This window comes from Manis javanica, chromosome 2 (assembly GCF_040802235.1).
Source record: "Manis javanica isolate MJ-LG chromosome 2, MJ_LKY, whole genome shotgun sequence".
NCBI classification, from domain to species: Eukaryota; Metazoa; Chordata; class Mammalia; order Pholidota; family Manidae; genus Manis; species Manis javanica.
The window spans coordinates 5391239-5409313 of NC_133157.1; the positions used below are offsets into that span (position 1 = coordinate 5391239).

The 18075-nt window shown below is 47.6% G+C and overlaps 1 protein-coding gene across 2 annotated transcripts; it reads right to left on the minus strand.

Annotated features, from left to right (window-relative positions):
* Positions 1–1167: 1167 nt before the first annotated feature.
* EXOSC2 (exosome component 2) lies at positions 1168–18043 on the minus strand. Of its 2 annotated transcripts, none has more exons than XM_037007911.2 (9): positions 17918–18043; positions 8860–8961; positions 7226–7271; positions 6907–6996; positions 5761–5826; positions 5188–5256; positions 3847–4023; positions 3309–3437; positions 1168–2767 (listed from the first exon to the last, which is right to left on the minus strand). In XM_037007911.2, the coding sequence occupies exons 2-9, from the start codon at positions 8943–8945 to the stop codon at positions 2687–2689; spliced, it is 744 nt and encodes a 247-aa protein (XP_036863806.1). In that variant the 5' UTR covers positions 8946–8961; positions 17918–18043; the 3' UTR covers positions 1168–2686. The 2 variants fall into 2 exon arrangements, with proteins under 2 accessions (XP_036863806.1, XP_017519575.1); XM_017664086.3 differs by lacking the exon at positions 17918–18043 and adding an exon at positions 10232–10388.
* Positions 18044–18075: the final 32 nt, after the last annotated feature.

Below are 18075 nucleotides of genomic sequence, written 5' to 3' on the forward strand. Positions count from 1 at the left end.
CACTTGCCTATGAGGATATGACAAAGTCACCGTTTGAGACCAGATTGATCTTGGTGTGAAGCCCATGGTTTTAACATCATACCATTCAGTATCAAGACGTCAGAAGTTGCTAGGTATTAGGGGGAAACCACAGCTGCATTATAGGTGTTGTTATCCTAATTATCACCAATTTTTTTTTTTTTTTGCCATTTGCTTTCTTATTCCTATTCATGTTTTAATATTCTTCATTCTTCATTCTCTAGTTTTGCTTAAAATTGGGCAATTGAATCACAACTGATAGCATTTCTTGAACTAACAATTCATTCAACAAATGTTTATTGAGTCCCTGTGTACCAAGCACTGTTCTAGGTGCTGGGATACACTGGGGGTGGGCAGTGGGCGATTAACCCTTGTCTTCAAGGAACATACACAGAAAGAGTGACAGGCAATAAGCAAAATGAGTTAATCCACAAAGTATTGTTCTTAATGCTGGAAATAAAATTTCTGGACCCATATCATTTCATGATAAGTCCTACCCACTTTTTAAGCATTCTTTTATGATAACCTCTCTAGAGCTTAATCCTGTTCCTGATTCACAGCTGCTAAGCTTAATCAAGTCATTTGAACTGAATTCTCAGAATTGCTTTCTTCACTTATAAGTAGGGTTATTATGTTAACTTTACAAGGTGATCATGAGGATCAAGTGAGGTTTCGTTTGGCTTTCCAAAAAAACTGGTATTGTGCTTCATGAAAGTCAGTGTAGAGGCCAAATGCAGTGGATCTAAAGGCTTATCCCTAATCTCCATTTTCCATTTCCACTGTATTCTCATCTTAGGGGAACCCCAAACCTAGACTATAATATTTTTTCCTAGAGAGGCACTATACATTTTACTCCTTGTACAACACTATAAAATATTTTGGAGGGCTTAAAAACTAGAATCCACAACTCAGCAAAATGCCTGATAGTCAAAGGTAAATAAATCCCTTTAAGTTCATACATTCTTTTCATTGAAAGTGATTCAGTTCAGTCTTTGCTCTCACTTTTGTAAAGCAAAGCAATCCTCAAGTTGCTACAGGGATTCAGTACCAGTATAAAAATTTGTTTCTTCTGAAAACACCCACTGAATTACACTTAACAAGGGCAAGGGCTCCCTCTAGTGGGCCACAGAAAGTAGATAATCACCAAAGGTGCTTTCAGACCTTTATTTATTATTTCCACTTTGTAGGTAATTACCATTCAGGATATAGTGAATGAACAGTATAGGCTGGTAGCTTGGGAGACCACGTGAGGAGAAACTTCAAGCTCTGTCCCGGTCAAAACTAAATTAAACCCAGGACTCAGGCTTCTACCTTTCACATCCCATCTCTTGAGGCATACAGCCCAGAACAAATGGGTTCTCAAAAATATGACAAGTAAATCTAACATTGCAGCATAGCCTCTAGAGTATTCAAGTTGTCTGCAAAACTCCTTAAACAGGTGATACACATGGGACAGAAACAAAAATGAGATTAAAAACTGCCTCCTGAGTAATGTTATAAAGACAACATACCATTTAATGAAAAGAACTGAGCTGTATTTTAAAACAGTCAAATGCAGGGTTCAAAGTTACTACCACTGAAACTCCTAACTTTACATTTTACTAGGTGAGCCAACACAGAGTAGTCGGGGCTTCTGTCAGAATTTGTATCTGCTAAGCCCTTCTTCAAGTGTACTCAGCTTCCAAGCATTACACAGAACACAAGAACAGAAACACTGATGTTAAAGCCACATTTATAAATGTAAAAAAAGAGTTCACCACATATGTAAAATAAAATAGCACTTTATAGAGTGCCTTTATAAAGAAATGTTTCCCAAAACCTCAATCAGGGCACCATTTTTAGGCAGTCATCAGAAAAACCACAATGGACAGGAAGTGTAGCATTCCTACATCTTGTTTTTAACTTTCAACCTTGAATTATCTAAGGTTAATATATTACTACTTCAAAAACAGGAGGAAAACAGCTTTTATATTCCCACCTCCATTTTTCTTACTTGGTCTTCATGTTTATCAGAGCACCTAAGACACTCATTCTATTATTGATAATTCAACTTTTATGAATCATCCTCAAAGGCAGGACAGACTAAAGCAGATGGGTTGGAAATAACGCACGTCTGTCACTGGAAGGAGCATGCAGTGGGAGATGAGATTTCAACCAAGCAAAAGGCTGCTTGGTTAACTTTATTCTTCCATTTAACTGCTTTGCCAGTTAACTTTACCAACTACATTTTTCAACCGCGTACTTGTGCTACAGAGGAGGTGGGAATGGAGGCCAAACAGAATTCGGGGGTCAGGGAGGCCATGGTTTTTTATAGGGGCAATTTCATGGGGCATTGTTCCCTGTGAACTGACAGTGAATAGAAAACAAAAGATTATTTCAGAATGGGAGTCCACTCAGCTGGAACACTACATGCTTTTAGAGGCCAGAAACTACCCCCAGTGCTGGCACTCTGCAGGCAACCCAAGGGGCCAGCAGCACTGTTCACCTTCCCCCAGGTTTGCCTTAGAACAGGAGAAAGCAGGTCTTTGGGGTGGAGACAGCCTAATGCAGGTCAAGTGATGAGCTTCCCAGCTCTCCACAGAGCTGCACATGGGGACCACAAATCATATTCTTTACTTTCAAGACCTGCTCCAGTCAGGTGCACACAGTCCTGGCCTTCAGGTGCTTCTTATCCCTCCTGTTCTAAAAGCCTCTGGCGAGTTTCCATCACTATCTCCTCCATTATTTCTGGCTTTAGGATGTCTTTGATCTGCAGAAAAAGAAAGTAAAAAGGTATTTGTTCAGAAAAGAAATCAACCATAAGCAGTCCATCACTGCCACTCTAAACAGAAACTAGGCATGGTTAACATAAACCTTCTATAGTCTTCTCTTTTACAGAGGCTAAGTACTGCAAGATATGATCTGCTAGAATCAGCTTAATAAATCAGCAAGATTCTCTGAGATAAAGCTGACAGGAACAAACACATTATATCCTGGTATTCACTGAAACAGTAGCTGAAATTTGGGATGGGCAAGATGAAGTCCACACGGTTGTCATAAAGTAGTCCTACTCAAGCACCTCCATCCTCACAAATCCTTCGACTGACACTAGACATTGAGATACTAGATAATTATCTTGGAGAAAGATCTACCCTCACGGCTGCCCACCAGATCAGTGCATGTCAATGACCATGGTAAAGGTATCTGAGAGATGTGCCTGCTACCACTGAGAATACGGTGGAGCAGATGATTAACATGCAATGTCTACTCACAGACCAATGAGGAAAAAAGGGAAGCCCTGGCTGGAGTACCTGATGTGGAAGGGATGCCTCATAGCAGTACAGGATACTGGTATCATACAGCATCATCCTCTGAGTTACCAGGGAGACGATGCAGTTCCGAAGCCGGGAGATCACCTCTCGATCGGCGAGGGAGACAGGCTGCCAGCGGAAGCAAAGGGTGAGGGCAGGGAAAGATAATCAGGACCAAAACAGGTGAATGGCCACAGCAAATCACAGAAATCATTTATAACTTAGGCAGTTTTGCTCTGGACTCCACACCAATCCAACTAACTCCAAGGGAGATTAAGAAGGATGGCTTCTTCGATGGCTCTTCAGCTATTACCCTGCAGCTTTGCCGTCTCTGCCAACAAAGACCGAACCAGTCACTGATTTCGTCTCTTCAGCAAAGAGGAGGCAATACAATGTGCGTGAACGCACTTCCATAGAAACACAACGTAATTTAAACTACAGCAATAACAGAGTTAAAAAAACAGCAAGGTCCACCTGTCACAGCACAGTGGAGACTGAGAGTGGCTTCAGCCCACCAGCAACAATGGTGTCCACTCACCTCCAGGTTTGCAGTGAAGCCCCCTGCATCCTCTTCTTTGTGTTCACGTGTTGGGTAGATCCAGACGAAGCCGTTGTTACCCAGAATCACCGAGGCACCGCATGGCAAGTCATGGAAGTGAGTCTTCTGCCGTTTCACCAGGGAGGGGGAAACCCGGACCAGAACACCCTGACCTAGCTAAAGAGATGCACCGTAAACTAAGTCGTTGCAGGATCAGTGAAGTGAATGCAAAGCAGATTACCGAATACATGTCCTAATACTGGAATCAGGGTCCTTCCTATTAACTGCTGTCACCTATATGCCTGCCCCTACATAGTAATGACTCACAGAGAGCCCTTCTGGAGACATAGCTTATGTCTCTCCACAGAAGGTGACTTTCAATACTCTTTTCTGTCATTGCCCTGTGCAGTCCTCACCATTCATTCTAATCCAGGGCTGGTGTGCTGGCTTGACTATCAGAGAAGCTAGCAGTAATGAGGACGTGAGCTCAGGCCTCTAGTAGGACAAGGAGCATTGTTCTGTTCCACCAGGACCCCAACCACCTATCTTGCCAGTGAGATGTGTGCCACCGGGCAAGGGGACTGGTCAAGGGCTGGGTGCAGATCCATCCTGGGTCCCGAGAGGACGGCTCTGAGTCCACATCCCACTGACGGGGCATGTGCAGGACCACGCGCAGGAAGGGCAGCACATGGCAGCACAGCCATGTCAGCTGCTGCCTCAAGGACGTGAACATGGTTGGTTGGCTGCAGCCACTCAGAGGCAGAAGGTTTTTTCTGTTCCACTCAGAAAATGAAAATTCACTTGAAGCGGAGATGAATAAATCATAATGTTCTGCTGTCACTAAAAGTATGCTGTCATTAAAAAAGTCTCAATAATGTAACCCCGTACAAGAAAAGCACTCAAACTTCCTTTAGAGGCTCAAGTGGCAAACCAGCCATTCCCAGCAGTAAAATCCACCTCCCTGATGGGACGTTTGGTCTACGAGCCAAGACCAACCTGTCTCATCAGTCTACAACCTCCCTTTGTTCCTAGGCCTGCCTCTCAGCTCTGGCCCTAAAACAGAGCTATAGCACCCCCTGGAGGGAGCAGGGAGAGCCAGGCCACAGGGCCTCAGGGCCCAAGGTCACAAGGGCCGTTCTGCCAGAACATAGCAGAAAAAGCTGCCATCCATTACAGCGTTACTGATCCCTGACCGTGTGGCTCAATCAGTCTGGGCCGGGGGGCAGCCCATAATGCTTAACTCCTAGGGTTCTTTAACTCAGAATTCCAGATGGCACTGGGGATCCAGAAATGGATTTGAAGCCTCAGTCAACAAACAGGAACAGCAAAAGCCCTACTTACTTTTCCGTATTTCAGACTCCTCGTGTGCAGAGAGACAGCTCCGTCAGAGAACACTGCCTGGACCTCAGCCTGGCCAGGGTGATGAAGGAACAAACACTTTGATGCCATCTCCTCCTCTGCCTCCCCAGCCCACCTCTCCATCCTTTCCTCCTGTCTCCAACAGTCCCAACTCTGCAGTCTTAAGCAGACCTAAAGGACATCACAGTGGCCTATCCTCTCCCCCTTGGCTGGCAGGAATATCCTTATATGAACAATACCCCTTCTATTTCCTGGGATGAAAGTTAATATCATTAAGGACATTTGAGTCTAGCTTAATGCATGGGCCACCATAAATTACAAGACCCCAAAAAATGACTGAGCAGCAGCATATTCAAACACTAGAGTGAGTAAGAGCTGGAGAGTCAGCCTGGGTCAAGAAGATGGAGAATGGCTGCAGCAGAGCCCTTGACACTTCTTCGAGGACTTAGATCCCTGCCAAGATGACATGTTTCTCCTGTAAGAGACATACAATTTAAGCCCCATTTCCTAGCTCCATAGAAGCATAAAGACCGTGGAATGCAAGGTACAGGATACGCTGATAAGGTCCCCCTCCTGCAAGAAGCCTCTCATTGCCAGTTCATCTTCTGCAGACCTCCTCCTCTGAAACACACAGAGATGACCGTGTCACTTCAGTCACATCCTGCAGAAAGACAACTCTCCGTCTCTTCTTTCTCTTTCACTTCCTCTTGAGACCTCTGAAGCCAGCCACAGAATTCAAACACTGTAACCTGGGTCACTCAGAAAAAACAGGAGCGATATCCACTACTTTCCACCTGACTTTCCACCTTTCCACCTGACTACTTCTCACAGCATCTCTTCTCCCTCCTCCGAATGATATTCAGACTCCTTACGCGATACTCAAAACCCTCCCGATCGAGTCCAGCCTACTTCCCCCACTTACCGTCCATGGCAGCCCTCCAGGCTCCAGCAGGGCCAGACCACCGCCAACCTGACCCTGCCTTTCCTCAAACATCTCCCTTTATCTCAAATTCCCTGAACTCATCATTGAAATTCTATCCATCCTTTGAGGGTCAACTCCAAAGCCCAGCTTCCTGACGGGCTTGGGCTGCTCTTGGGAAATTCACCCTCCTTTTGTGCCATCACATGCTTGTTTGTTGTTCAGCTGCCAGGCGTCCAGACCCGTTATCTCACAGCCCCTGCTGGTCTGTGAGCTCCTTTGAGGGCACAGTCATGCACCCTCTGCCTTTGCATTCTCCACACAACCTAGCACCATGAGCCTCTCTGTAAATATATGCCGGACTGCAGATAAAGTGAAACACGGCATTTCACAAAAGGCTGCAGCTTAGGTACGCAGCTGTCTGGAATAACCAAGTGCCACTCAATTCATGAAAAAGCTAATCTAAACACAAGTTTTCAAGGAATACCTTTACTGTGCAAAGCTGATACACCTAGAAAAGGAAAATTATTAGCACAGAGAGTCTGAGAGCTTCTCTCCCCAGCTGTCTTGGGATTGCTCCCCATGTCCTACCATATACCAAATGCTGTCTGTATTGAGAGTTCAGAGGCCTGGACCAAGTGAAAAGTCTCCGTGTACACCCAGGCAGAAACAGGAAGGAGTACAAGAGGCAACCTTGGTGTAAAGCAAAGTTGTCTGGCGGAGCAGAGGGCTCCAGAGCTCTCTCACTAGCAAACTACACAATACCAGCTGGGCACCCTTACCAGCTCTCCTCCAGGAAGGTTCATGGATGACAGAAGCAAGACTGAATCCAGCCGAGAGTTGGTCTCCACCTTCCACCTCTTCTGCTGAACCTACAAACAAAGAAATTCTACACCTGGACACATACTCCAGGGGCAAGAGCTCACATCATAAATGACTAATAATCTCAAATATAACAAGCCAACTGTTTGCGTCAAAGGTCACCAAAGAGCCAAACGCAATCAATGCCTTGTTCACATCATTACATACAGAATGACTATCTCATCATTACATCACCAGCTTGCTTTTACTTTGGAAAAACCAATCTGACATTGACTTTACCTCGGTGATCCTCCCCACTACAATGTCTCCTACTTCACCATTATATCTGAAAGATAAAACAGGTCACCCATCAGTAAAAACGCTTTATTACAACACCAAGCACCATTTGAGATTCCAGTTAAACAGGACAGAGGGCTTTGATTAGGCACCACATTTAGTAAATTCACATAACTACGCTGTTCCATTTTTTAGGAACTGATAACTTCAAACATTTCTACATGTATAAAGACTCCATTTTCTATTTTTCAACAAACCATTTATTGCAAGTAGTTCATTAAGCCTGAAGCCCCTGTTTTGTTGAATACATGATGATGGTAAGCATGGAATACTTCCGGGTGGGCTCCAGAACACAGATGGGTTCTGCATCACCCAAAGGAGACTGAGACAAGACTCCCCCCAAACCAGTTGACTCACTGTCTCCCCCACCCTGGCTGCTCATCTCAGGCCCCTGTGCTAGTTCCTCATCCCAATCTAATGACTAAGTGTTCCAAGCTGAAGGCTCAGTCCTTGGGCCCCTTATCAGCCCACCCTCACCTCTGAGTGAGCTCATCCAACCTAATGGCTTTAAGAGCCACTGAAGACTGTACCATTGCCCTGAATTCCAGACCCCCAGCATCTCCATTTACACAATGAGCGTCTTTATCAAATGTAACAAATATAAAATAAAGCTTTCCTATAGCCCCCTTGCAAACGGATGCTCTCCCAGTCATCACCATCTCAGTAAATGGCAAGTCCATCACTCCAGGTGCTCAAACCAAAGACCCTGGAGTCCTTGGAGGAACCCTTGATTTCTCTCCTTCTCTCTCTTTCTCATGCTCCAGGACAAGTCCAGCAGCAGATTCTACTAACTCTACCTTCAAAATATACACAGAAAATACAAGGTATCCAAATTAGGAAGAAGTAAAACTATCTCTACTCACAGACATAACCCCATATATAGAAAATCCCGAAGAAATACACACTCCAACACCCTTCCACGAAGAAAACACTCAGGATACAACACACATGCCGAATTACTCCCCACTCCCCACTTGTACTGCTACCATCTTAGTCCAAGCCACTATCAATTCAGAAGATGAAAACAGCCCATTCATCAGTCTCCCTACGCCTGCTCCTGTCCCCTTTCAATCTCCCACAGCAGCCAGGTGCCTCTTCTGCCCCCCACCCAGTGGCCTCCTAGATTACACAAAGTGCAGGTCAGAATGCTGTGCCTACGTGGCAGGCTGGCCATCTGCCCACCCCACTCCCTGCCTGTAATGGCTACTACTCTCCCCCTCACTCACGCTGTTCCAGTGCGACTGGCTTCCTTCGAGGCTAACCGTTACTGAGCACTTCCAGGTGGTAGGCCCTGTGCTGAGTACTTCACATGCACCATTTCAGTGAATTCTTATGAAAACCCTGCAAGGCAGGTCATTCTATTATTTTAGAGAGGAGGTAATCAAGGTTTGGAGGGAGGGGTCAGGTAACATGGGAAATCTTTGAAGTCCACACTTACCTATAGTCATATTCAAACTCACACACCTACAGAATGGTAGGGCATGTAGGGGTGAGGATGGGGAGATACAGCGTGGCAGAAGATGTGGTGATACAACATGGAGGCCCCAAGAAAGAGAATACACACCTTTTGTCCTCACCTGGTTTTCAAAGCTTTCACACAGATCAATTTGTTTACTCTCTCCACAGAGCCAGCCACAGATGCAATGAGCTTCTCTTCCCCCATGTAAGTTCCATGGCCCCTGTTGTCAGAGGAAGATACAAAGGATACCAGGGTAGCACTTGGATGACCTCTCCCATCAAGAACAATGTATTCATTGAACTTAACAGGCTGCTCCTGCCACAGAGCCTGGCTTTGTCCTGGTTGCTCTCTCCGCCTAGAACGCTTCTTCTTGAGAGAGCTACATGGACATCCCCCCATGCCTTAGTCAAGTCTACTCAGATGGCCCTGTCTCCACTCGGCCTACCTTGACTATCCCATTTAAAATAGTCACCCACTCCACTGCCACCAGCCCCCATCATATTCCACTTAACCTGCTTGACTTTCCATTTTCTCCACTGCATTTATCATATTCTGAATACCTTGTTGCATTTATTCTTTATTATCTATTAGAATATAACTCCACGAGGACAGAGATTTCCACTTTGTTCACTGTTATACCCCAACCACACATGATATAAAGAGATGTTGAATGCATGAATGAAGGATGGAATCTTAAGATGTCCTAGGATCCAATAACCTCAACTAAAAGCTTAAAAAGCAATGCTATAAATGCTGGATCCCTTCAGTGTGTACCTATGTACCCAAAAGGCTGAAATACCACTAGTGTTTATGATGGTGATATAATGGTGAGTTTTGCTTCTTTTCTTAATTATTACCTCATTTAATCCTCACTACCCTATCAAATAGTCACTGTTATCACTATTTTACAGATGAGGGAACTGACCACAGCAGGACTGAAACCCCAGCCATCTCACTCAAGAGCCTGCTCTCTTAACTACAACATACTGTACTGCCCTCAGATTCAAAACTGTATATTTGACTGCATGCAGCAAAACATAATTATATGCCCTAAGCCCCAACAATTCTTGACTCCAAAACCAAGCACCTGGCTAAGATACGATGCTGTAAGAGGAGGCCAGGTCAGGAACGCCCCCGGGGCCCTCTTAGCTGTAGACTGGAGAAGGCCCTGCTCCTGGCCCTCCCCGGTGTTCCAGATCCTCACGAGGGAGGCTCGGGGTCCTGCGCCCTCAGGCAGAGGACCCAAGAGTCACCGCCACCAGAGGCCAGGAGAGGAGGGTTTCGGGGGGCTGAGGCAAATGCAGACAGGAACACACAAGATGCTGGGAGTTAAGAGGCCCGAGGCCTCGGAAACGAGGCGACTGGATGTTCCGTTGATTGTGGACCGGGTCCCGCGCGGGCTGAGACGCAAGGGGACAGAGGCCTGCGTGTCAACCAGCAGGCCACGTGCAGAAAGCCCTGAGGCCCCGAGACCCCAAGTCCCCCCGTACCGCATGAAGCCCGTGTCCGTGGTGATCGTGTCCCCCGGCACCACCAGGTGTTTCTTAGTCTCGCGGCTCAGGCTTTCGCTAAGAGGCTTGCGAGCAACAGGAAGCCTCATCTCCATCGCCATCTTGGCGCCAATGACTTGCGCAGGCGCAGCCTGTGCGATATACTGCTCCGCAAATCCTCGCGTCACTCGAAGGGGTGGGGCGGGAAGGGGCGGAGCCTCAGAGCGCCCTCCAATGAGAACTCACGGTCTGTGGGCCTCGTTGACTATTGGCAATCGTTATGGGAAGGTGGGAACCGAGTTGCGGTCTTTACAATTGTCCGTGCCGCGTCAGTGGAACAATATAGTCTTAGGTTGTACGGCGCTTGACTTTTTACCAAAATTTCTTCGTACACATCATCCTATTTATTGTTCTCAAGGATTAGAAATAATTGAGAGTCTTCTGAGTTTCCTTCCAACTCTAAGTTGCTAAAATCTGATTTTCTTATATGAAAGATCTCAATGAATATAAGAAGGTGGGATCTACCGAAAACACTGGTTGGATAGGAAAAAGAAGCCCATTTCATGGTATTGATAGTGGCCGCCCCGTGGATGCTGGCTCGGCAATAACCACCCACCTCAAGCCTCAAACAGCGCTCCAGGTGCTGGATCCTTCCTTCCTTAGTAACTTTTTGAGTGAGCTGATTTACTTTAACATTCTTTTGGAAACAAAAAACAAGAAGCCTCCTCGAAAAACATTCAAATCTTGCATGGCAGGTATATTTGGTATGGAGGGAAAGGACACGCATTAATACAAAGATCTCAACTTATGTCTCCCCAGACAGCGAATTGGTTGTTCTCCGCGTGCAGAGCCTGGGTTCAGTGGTGGACAGATAGATTATATATGCGGTTTTATTAGGAGTGTTTCCCCCAGTCCTTCTCCCTTACCCTTTTCCTGCGTGGTTTATAGCATCTCTCAAATAGTGTTTTCAGCATCAGGGAGTGGGAGCTAATGATTCTTAAGCACACAGCCCCTACAGAGGATTAAATGAAATAACCTGCATCAGCCCCACACATTGTGCTGCCTCAAGATCCATCAGACCAACTGTTGGATAAATCTGCAAAAGGACAACATTTCTTTCATCTAAGCAAGGCCTACAACTATACCTGTTAAGAAAGCCCTGCAAGGCAACTGATGATATAAGTTCTAGTGTTCCGCAGGCTGTCCAGTAAGTGGGCAAGGCCAGACACTCGCCCTCCTCCTTGCTGGGAGGAAGGGGCTAGAGCCAGGAAAGTGTGATAAGGGCCCATCTGTTGAGTCCTGCCTCAGCCATAAGGGGATGGTGGTGTCCTTTGAGCCACTGTCACCCAGTCAGTGGGAGAGCTAGGCCTGGCAGTGTCCCTCGACCAAGGGTATGGTATAGTCTGAACCTCACAGTTTCATCCCCACTGACATAATGGTAACACCGCCCCCGGCCCCCGTTCTCACAGCACTCGCCTTCAGAGCCTGTCCCAACAGGGATCATGGATACTTAGTGTAGCGGTACCTTCAGTGTCTGGTGAAGGCCTGCTTCCTGGTTCACAGATAAATGCCTTCGTGCTGTGTTCTCACATGGTAGAAAGCGTGAGGGCGCTCTCGGGGGTCTCTCTCATAAGAGCACTAATCCCATTCATTCATGGGGGTTCCACCCTCCTGACTGAATCACTTCCCCAAGGCCCCACTTCATAATACCATCACCTTCAGGAGTAGAATTTCAGAATATGAATGGCGGGCTGGGGTGAGGGGTGGGCATGATCAATCAGTCCATTGCAGATACTTTTTGTAGAGGAGGAAACTGACACCCCCCAAAAAAACCAAAATTCACATAGCAGTTGGTGCCTATGTGCCTTCTGACCACACCAGCTTTACCCCAGAGCCTGCACTGCTTACCAAACACTTCCCTAGGGCCTGGTCGAATGCTTTACTAACACTGTTACTTATTCCCCACTCTCTGCCCAGCTTGGACGTAGGCCTTCCTGTGCTTGACGGTCCTTTGGGGCCACTAAGTCCCAACAGCAGACCTGCAGCTGGGACTGAAACCCAAGACCCCAGACTCCCTGTTGGTGCTCCAGTGTTAGAATTACACTCACCTCTTCACACCAGGTAGATGAACAGGCACACGGGAACAGAGTGCACATCCCAGAGGGGCTTGTCAGGAACTCAGGTTCCTGAGCCCAGACTCATGCACCAAAGTTCTACAAGGCTGGGTCCAGAAGTCCACGAGCTTGTGTTTTAGGTGATTTTAATGGCCGATCAGGTCTAATGCTCATGGATTCCCCCCACCAGTCCAGCGACCTCCCCATAGTGCACTCTCCAGGGCCACCACCTGGAGCCAGTATCAACATCTCCCACCTGGGCGTCACCTCCTAGCATGTCTCCTGATGCTACATTTGCCCCCCTATCATCCTATCCCCTACGACAGCAGAGGGAGCTTTCAAACATATTGGATTAAATCAGTTCCCTGCTGAGAATACCTCTGGCGGCCTCCCTTTACACTCAGAATAAGATTCAGACTCTTCTTTGCTCAGCTCTTCCTGTCTCAGACCTCACTCGCTCCTACCCTACTCCCTTACGCCGGTGCTGCAGCCAGACACGCTGCCCTGCTCTCAGAGCTGCAGGCACCAAGCTCATCAACACCCCAGGGCCCTGTGCTTCAGGCTTCTTGCAAGGAATTCTCTCCCTCAAGGGCCTTGTGTGTGGCTGTCTGCTTCTTCCTTAGATCTCAGCTCAAATTTCTTAGAGAATCCTTCCCGGATCCCCTTAGCTAGAATAATCTTCAGGCCCTTTTTTATCACCTGATTCTGTTTTATTTCTTGTCACTGAATTTTCATGTTTATTGCAGTCATCCTGCTTTCCTGTTTTGTTCAACGTGTATCAGTGCTTGGAACTCCATCTGGCATTTAGAGGGTAACCATGAAATGTTTGCTGGAAAAATAAGATATATTCATGAAATATATATATATATATGCTTGTTTGTTTGCTCACCATCTGTCTCCTCCATGGGATAGGAACCCTGCAAATGACCAGACTTTATCTATTTTGTTCACTGCCCATTCCCTAGAACTGTCTGGATACATGAGGTCTTTTTATCAGCCATGTGTTCTATTTCCTGTATGCTGAGGTTTGGACCTTGCTGACCCTGGAAGGACAGTCACCCCCAGGGTCTGCCGGTTCCTCGAGATAGCAAATAAGTAGCCCAGATGTGTGCCTTTCACATGCAAACCAGCCAGTCCAGAGCGCACACCCACAACCACCTCCTCACACTTCGGGCCACTGTCCCCCTGCCCTTATCGTCATCCAGGGCCAGGTACCAGCAGCTATAGGCTCTGTGCCTCACAGCTCACTGAAATTATTCAAACCAGCCAATCTTAAACCTGCTTACCCTGCCCTCACCCATTCCTTCCCGTGGAAACCATAGTACGGTTAATCCACATTTTCTCCCTGCTCCCTCTGCCTCCTGATCGACACCGCTGTGGGCTTCCCCACATGACCCTTCATGGTGTGCTGTGCCTCCTGCTTCTAGGGAATTGTGAATATAACAAACTTCATCCTTCATACCAGTCATTTCCATGTTTGCATGTCTTACTACACCTGATTGAAACAAATCCCAGGTGCCTTTGGAGCGGCTCTCGATAAATATTTGTTGAATGAATAAACAAACTTATTCAACAAGCATTTGATAAATAGCATCATTCTATGCTGTTGGGGCCACAGAGCTGGATCACCTGCTGCCCTAGCCATCAAGGTGCTCAGGACAGGGGGTTGAGGGATGAACAGAAAAGCCCTTCTGACAGAAGTGCCATTTGAATGAGCCTGGAAGTGAGGGATCTTTGACATGGGAGTTGGTTTGAGGAGGACAGGTGAACTCCAGGTGAAAGAACAAGGACATCTTGAACAATGTGAAGGGGACTCTAGCCTGGTCTTGATCTACCCACTGGCTGTACTTTGGGTTCCATTAAAACAGCAAAAGTAACTGAAGAAATTTCTAATTAGAGGTGTACACAAAGATTTCTACACACCACCACTCATCAAAGTATTGCTTCTCCTATAAACATGAGAAACAGCCTTCATGTCTGTGGATGTTTTTAAGCAAGTCCATGAATTTTTTTTTATACTTCAACTGAGAAGTGGGGTCTGTGCCTCCTCCCCTTTCATGTTGGCAGGTCTGTGACTGCTTTCAACAGATAGCATTTGTCAGAAGCACCTCTATGTGACTCCAAGGACAGATCAGAATAGACCATGCAGCTTCCACCTGCTTCTCTGGAAACACTTGCCTTTGAAGTCCTGAGCTGACATGCAGGAAATCCGACTCCCCTGAGGCGGCCAGATTGTGGAAAGCAGTCAGCATGGGTGCTGACCAGCCACCATTCATAGCTTTCCCCACCACCAACAGACACCCATCCTGGCAGGCCAGCTCGAGGTGGGAAGGAAGCTGAAAGCTTAGGATATCTGTTCCTCCATTTCAAGAGATCCCAGGGTAACAGCTTTCAGAAAGGGTAGAAGAGGGGGTGGACAGTTGCCTAAGATGCCCTCTGGGGAATGCCCAGTGGCATGGGTGGCGAAGCAGCTACAACCCTTCTCACGCACCAAAAGCATCCTTGTAGTAACAACTCCCATTCATTGCACACTTACTATGTGCCAGGCATCAAAGCCATGTACTTTATTCTTATATACATTATCCCACTTAATCCTTACAACATCCTCAGGAGCTAAATATCACCCTTTTTCCATTTGGGGAACCTGCAGCACAGAGACATTGATTGACTTGCCCAAATTCACACAGCTAGTGAATGGCAGAGACGGGTTTCAAAGCCAGACCAGGTTGCCTCTATCTAGAATACTCTACTCCCAGAGTTCCTGAACCATGGGATAGAATGAGAAAAAGAAATAATAGCCATATTGAGTGGAAAGGCAGTGAAACTGTCTTTATTCACAGACAACATGATCATGTACATAGAAATCCTAAGGAATCAACAAAAAGGCTACTAGAATGAATCAGCGAGTTTTGCAAGTTTGAAGGACATAAGGTCAACATCCAGTTCTGGCCTACACTGCATCTCTGTGGGATATGCAGAAAGCCCTGTCCTCAGGCTGATGGGGAGCTGGCATGGCCTGCTAGTCATGAGCATGGCTTTAGGGTCATTGCCATGGTGAAAGCTGCTCTGCTACTCACTGGCCGAGGGACACAGGCCAATGACTTTCTCTATGTTCCAGTTTTCTCATACTTCAAGTGGACATTAATAGGGTATCAGGAGGAGAAAAGCATCAGCCTCACAGGTTTGTGGGGAAGATTCCTGGAATGCATGCATTTAAATCCCTAAGGTCAAAGATTGCTAGGGCTGTGTTTGCATGCCTTTGTGGGGAGGACACAGTGTGCAGCATCAGGAAAGGGGCCCGAGGCCTCTGCTGGAAATGCAAGCCACATAAGAAGTTACACTTTCAGTACAGGCCTCCTACCCGTGTGCAGTTCTTCAGGACCCCAATTCCTGTCTGCTCATCCTATCTCCAGTGCCAGCACACTTCTGTACAAACAGGTCCGTACTATAGTCTGCAATTCCAGCCTGCTGCCACCAGGTGGGTTCTGGAGCCTGGGCTGTGGCCCCTGTGATCGGTAGCCCCTGTGATAGGAATTTCACAGAATTTCCTGTGGAGGGAGATTTAGATGTTTGATCAAGGACCCAGCCTGCAGAACCCCCTGGGCAGCAGGGCATGTGGGCCAGGAGGGCATTAATTCTACTTTACCCATTGGCCTTCAGAGGGAAGGGGATTCAAGACAGATGGCTCTGGGCACGGAAACAAGCCTGGGTGGGGGCTGCAGTGGGAAGAAGGTGATTCCTGGGGCCTCACCAGAGGCATTGGAAGCCTAGTGGTGAGGAGAAGAGGCAAGGTTGTGGCCTTGGAAGGGTGACTTCCCCCACTGGCCTGAGGGTGGAAACCCCAGATGGGACCTTCAACTGAACACATCAAGTGTACACCTCTGCCTGTGTCCCCATCTTCCAGGGTGCAAGACCAGTCCCCCAAAGGTGGGGAAGGGGTTGTCTTTGGGAGTACCTGGAGCTCCCAAGGGGGATGGCCTGTGTATCCCAGCATGAATTCCAGTATCTTCAGGTGTGGGTGCACGGCCATATTTCAGGATGCACAGAGAGGTGTCCCTGAGAGATGTCAGTGGGTTAGAAGAGCGACACCCTCATGGCTGGCATGTGTTGGAGCTCAGGCATGACCTCACACCCTCCCCCCACCCAGTATCCCCGGAGATCCCATAAAGGAGGGCAGGGTCTGGCCCTACCTGAGGGTCTCCCTGCTCTTTAGTCTTCTGCAAGGAGGGTCTGGAAATGGATACGCAGAGCATTTGGAAATTCTAGGAGTTGGGAGGACACTCGGTGGTCATCCTGGCCCATCCCCACCGGCTGCTTGAATTTCCTTCAAGTTGTTTATGAAAATGAAAAAGTAAGTGAAGATTTGGGGGAAATTACAAAGTGGGACACTGATATTTGAGAGTTGGCTGCAAACCACCAGGCATCTGCCCAGCCCTTCCTGACATTTCTGGTTGCTCTGCACTGTGACCATCTCTTTGGGAGCCACCGCCCCAGTTGTGACAGAAAGAATTTTCCTTCTGGATGGCACAATGGTAACTTTCAAAACTAGCAGGTGCAACAACTCTTGCCATCCCCTCTCCAGCTTCTAGCCATTTTCCGTATTTCCTTTTCATGCAGACAAAACTGTCCATCCATTCAGATGCTAAGTGATAAATGCTCCAAGTAATTTTTATTTTAGAATACAAGAGTACAAATGTATTTACAGTTGTACATATACAATCAAATAATATATATCACAGTTTTGTAAATACCATCTTAGATAAATATTTACAAAGTTAAAGTGACCATTTTATGGAAGTAGAACACAGTTTCTTGAAAACTCTATACATTTTATACTTTTCATTAATATTATTATAGTTTCTGTATTTTACGAAACGCCCTACGGGAATTCTGGTAAATGACTGCAAGGTGGGAGAGAAGACACCAGAGGGCGCCTGCAGCCGGAGTTTGGGGAAACTGGGCAGGTGAAGGGACAGCGTGGGCGGCAGGACGGAACCCCCTGGGATCCTGCACAGCTCGGAAGCGCTTTCCCAGCAGAGAAGCCAGTCTTGCCCTCTTTTTGCTGGAGCGTGGCGAGGGCGGGCAGGGAAACTTCCCCTTCCCATGCATGACGTCAGAGCTGAGGGGAAGGAGGCACTGGTTGGACGCTCTCATTTTACAGATGGGTAAACGGGAAACCGAGGCCCAAAGAGGGGCAGGGCCCTGCCCGGGGTCCCACAGTGGATTTGCGTTTTGCCTTCACTCTTAACCTGCCTGGCACACAGCAAAGTATTCGTGCCTCATCCATCCCCACGAAGCTGGCTGGGCAGGGAAGGTAGCCTGGAGGAGAGAGGAGCCCGCCTGACAGGGAAGTGCAGGTCTCAGTCCCCAGATCTCAAGGTCGTGTCCTTGACTCCCGACCCTGCGGGGCACTAGTTCGGAGCGGGAGGAGGAAACTGATACGCGCACTGCCTGTCCCCAGGCCCAGGGGGTCGCTCTCCTTTCATTCCCAAGCACGAAACTGCGAGAGGCGGCGGCTCTCTTGTCCCGTTGAAGCCCTCCGAGACTTTCAGTCCCCTCCCCTGTCACTCACCAGACGGATTCCAGCTTGGCGGCAGGCTCAACTAGGAGGAGGGAGACTCGGGGGCGAGCCGGACAAGGGGACCCCGCGAAGAGGAGGCGGCCTGGAAAGGGACGTCGCCCTTTAGTGTCCTCATCTACTAAACGGGGAGATGAGCATGCCTAGGGCGT

Excerpts from the sequence above, each read along its gene's own strand:
- EXOSC2 (XM_017664086.3), bottom strand. The coding sequence starts at position 10,353 with ATGGCGATGGAGATGAGGCTTCCTGTTGCTCGCAAGCCTCTTAGCGAA. Across the intron at positions 8,962-10,231 it reads ACGGACACGGGCTTCATGCG|GGGCCATGGAACTTACATGG; the intron begins GTACGGGGGGAC and ends CTCTGACAACAG. Across the intron at positions 4,024-5,187 it reads GGAGTCTGAAATACGGAAAA|CTAGGTCAGGGTGTTCTGGT; the intron begins GTAAGTAGGGCT and ends GCATCTCTTTAG.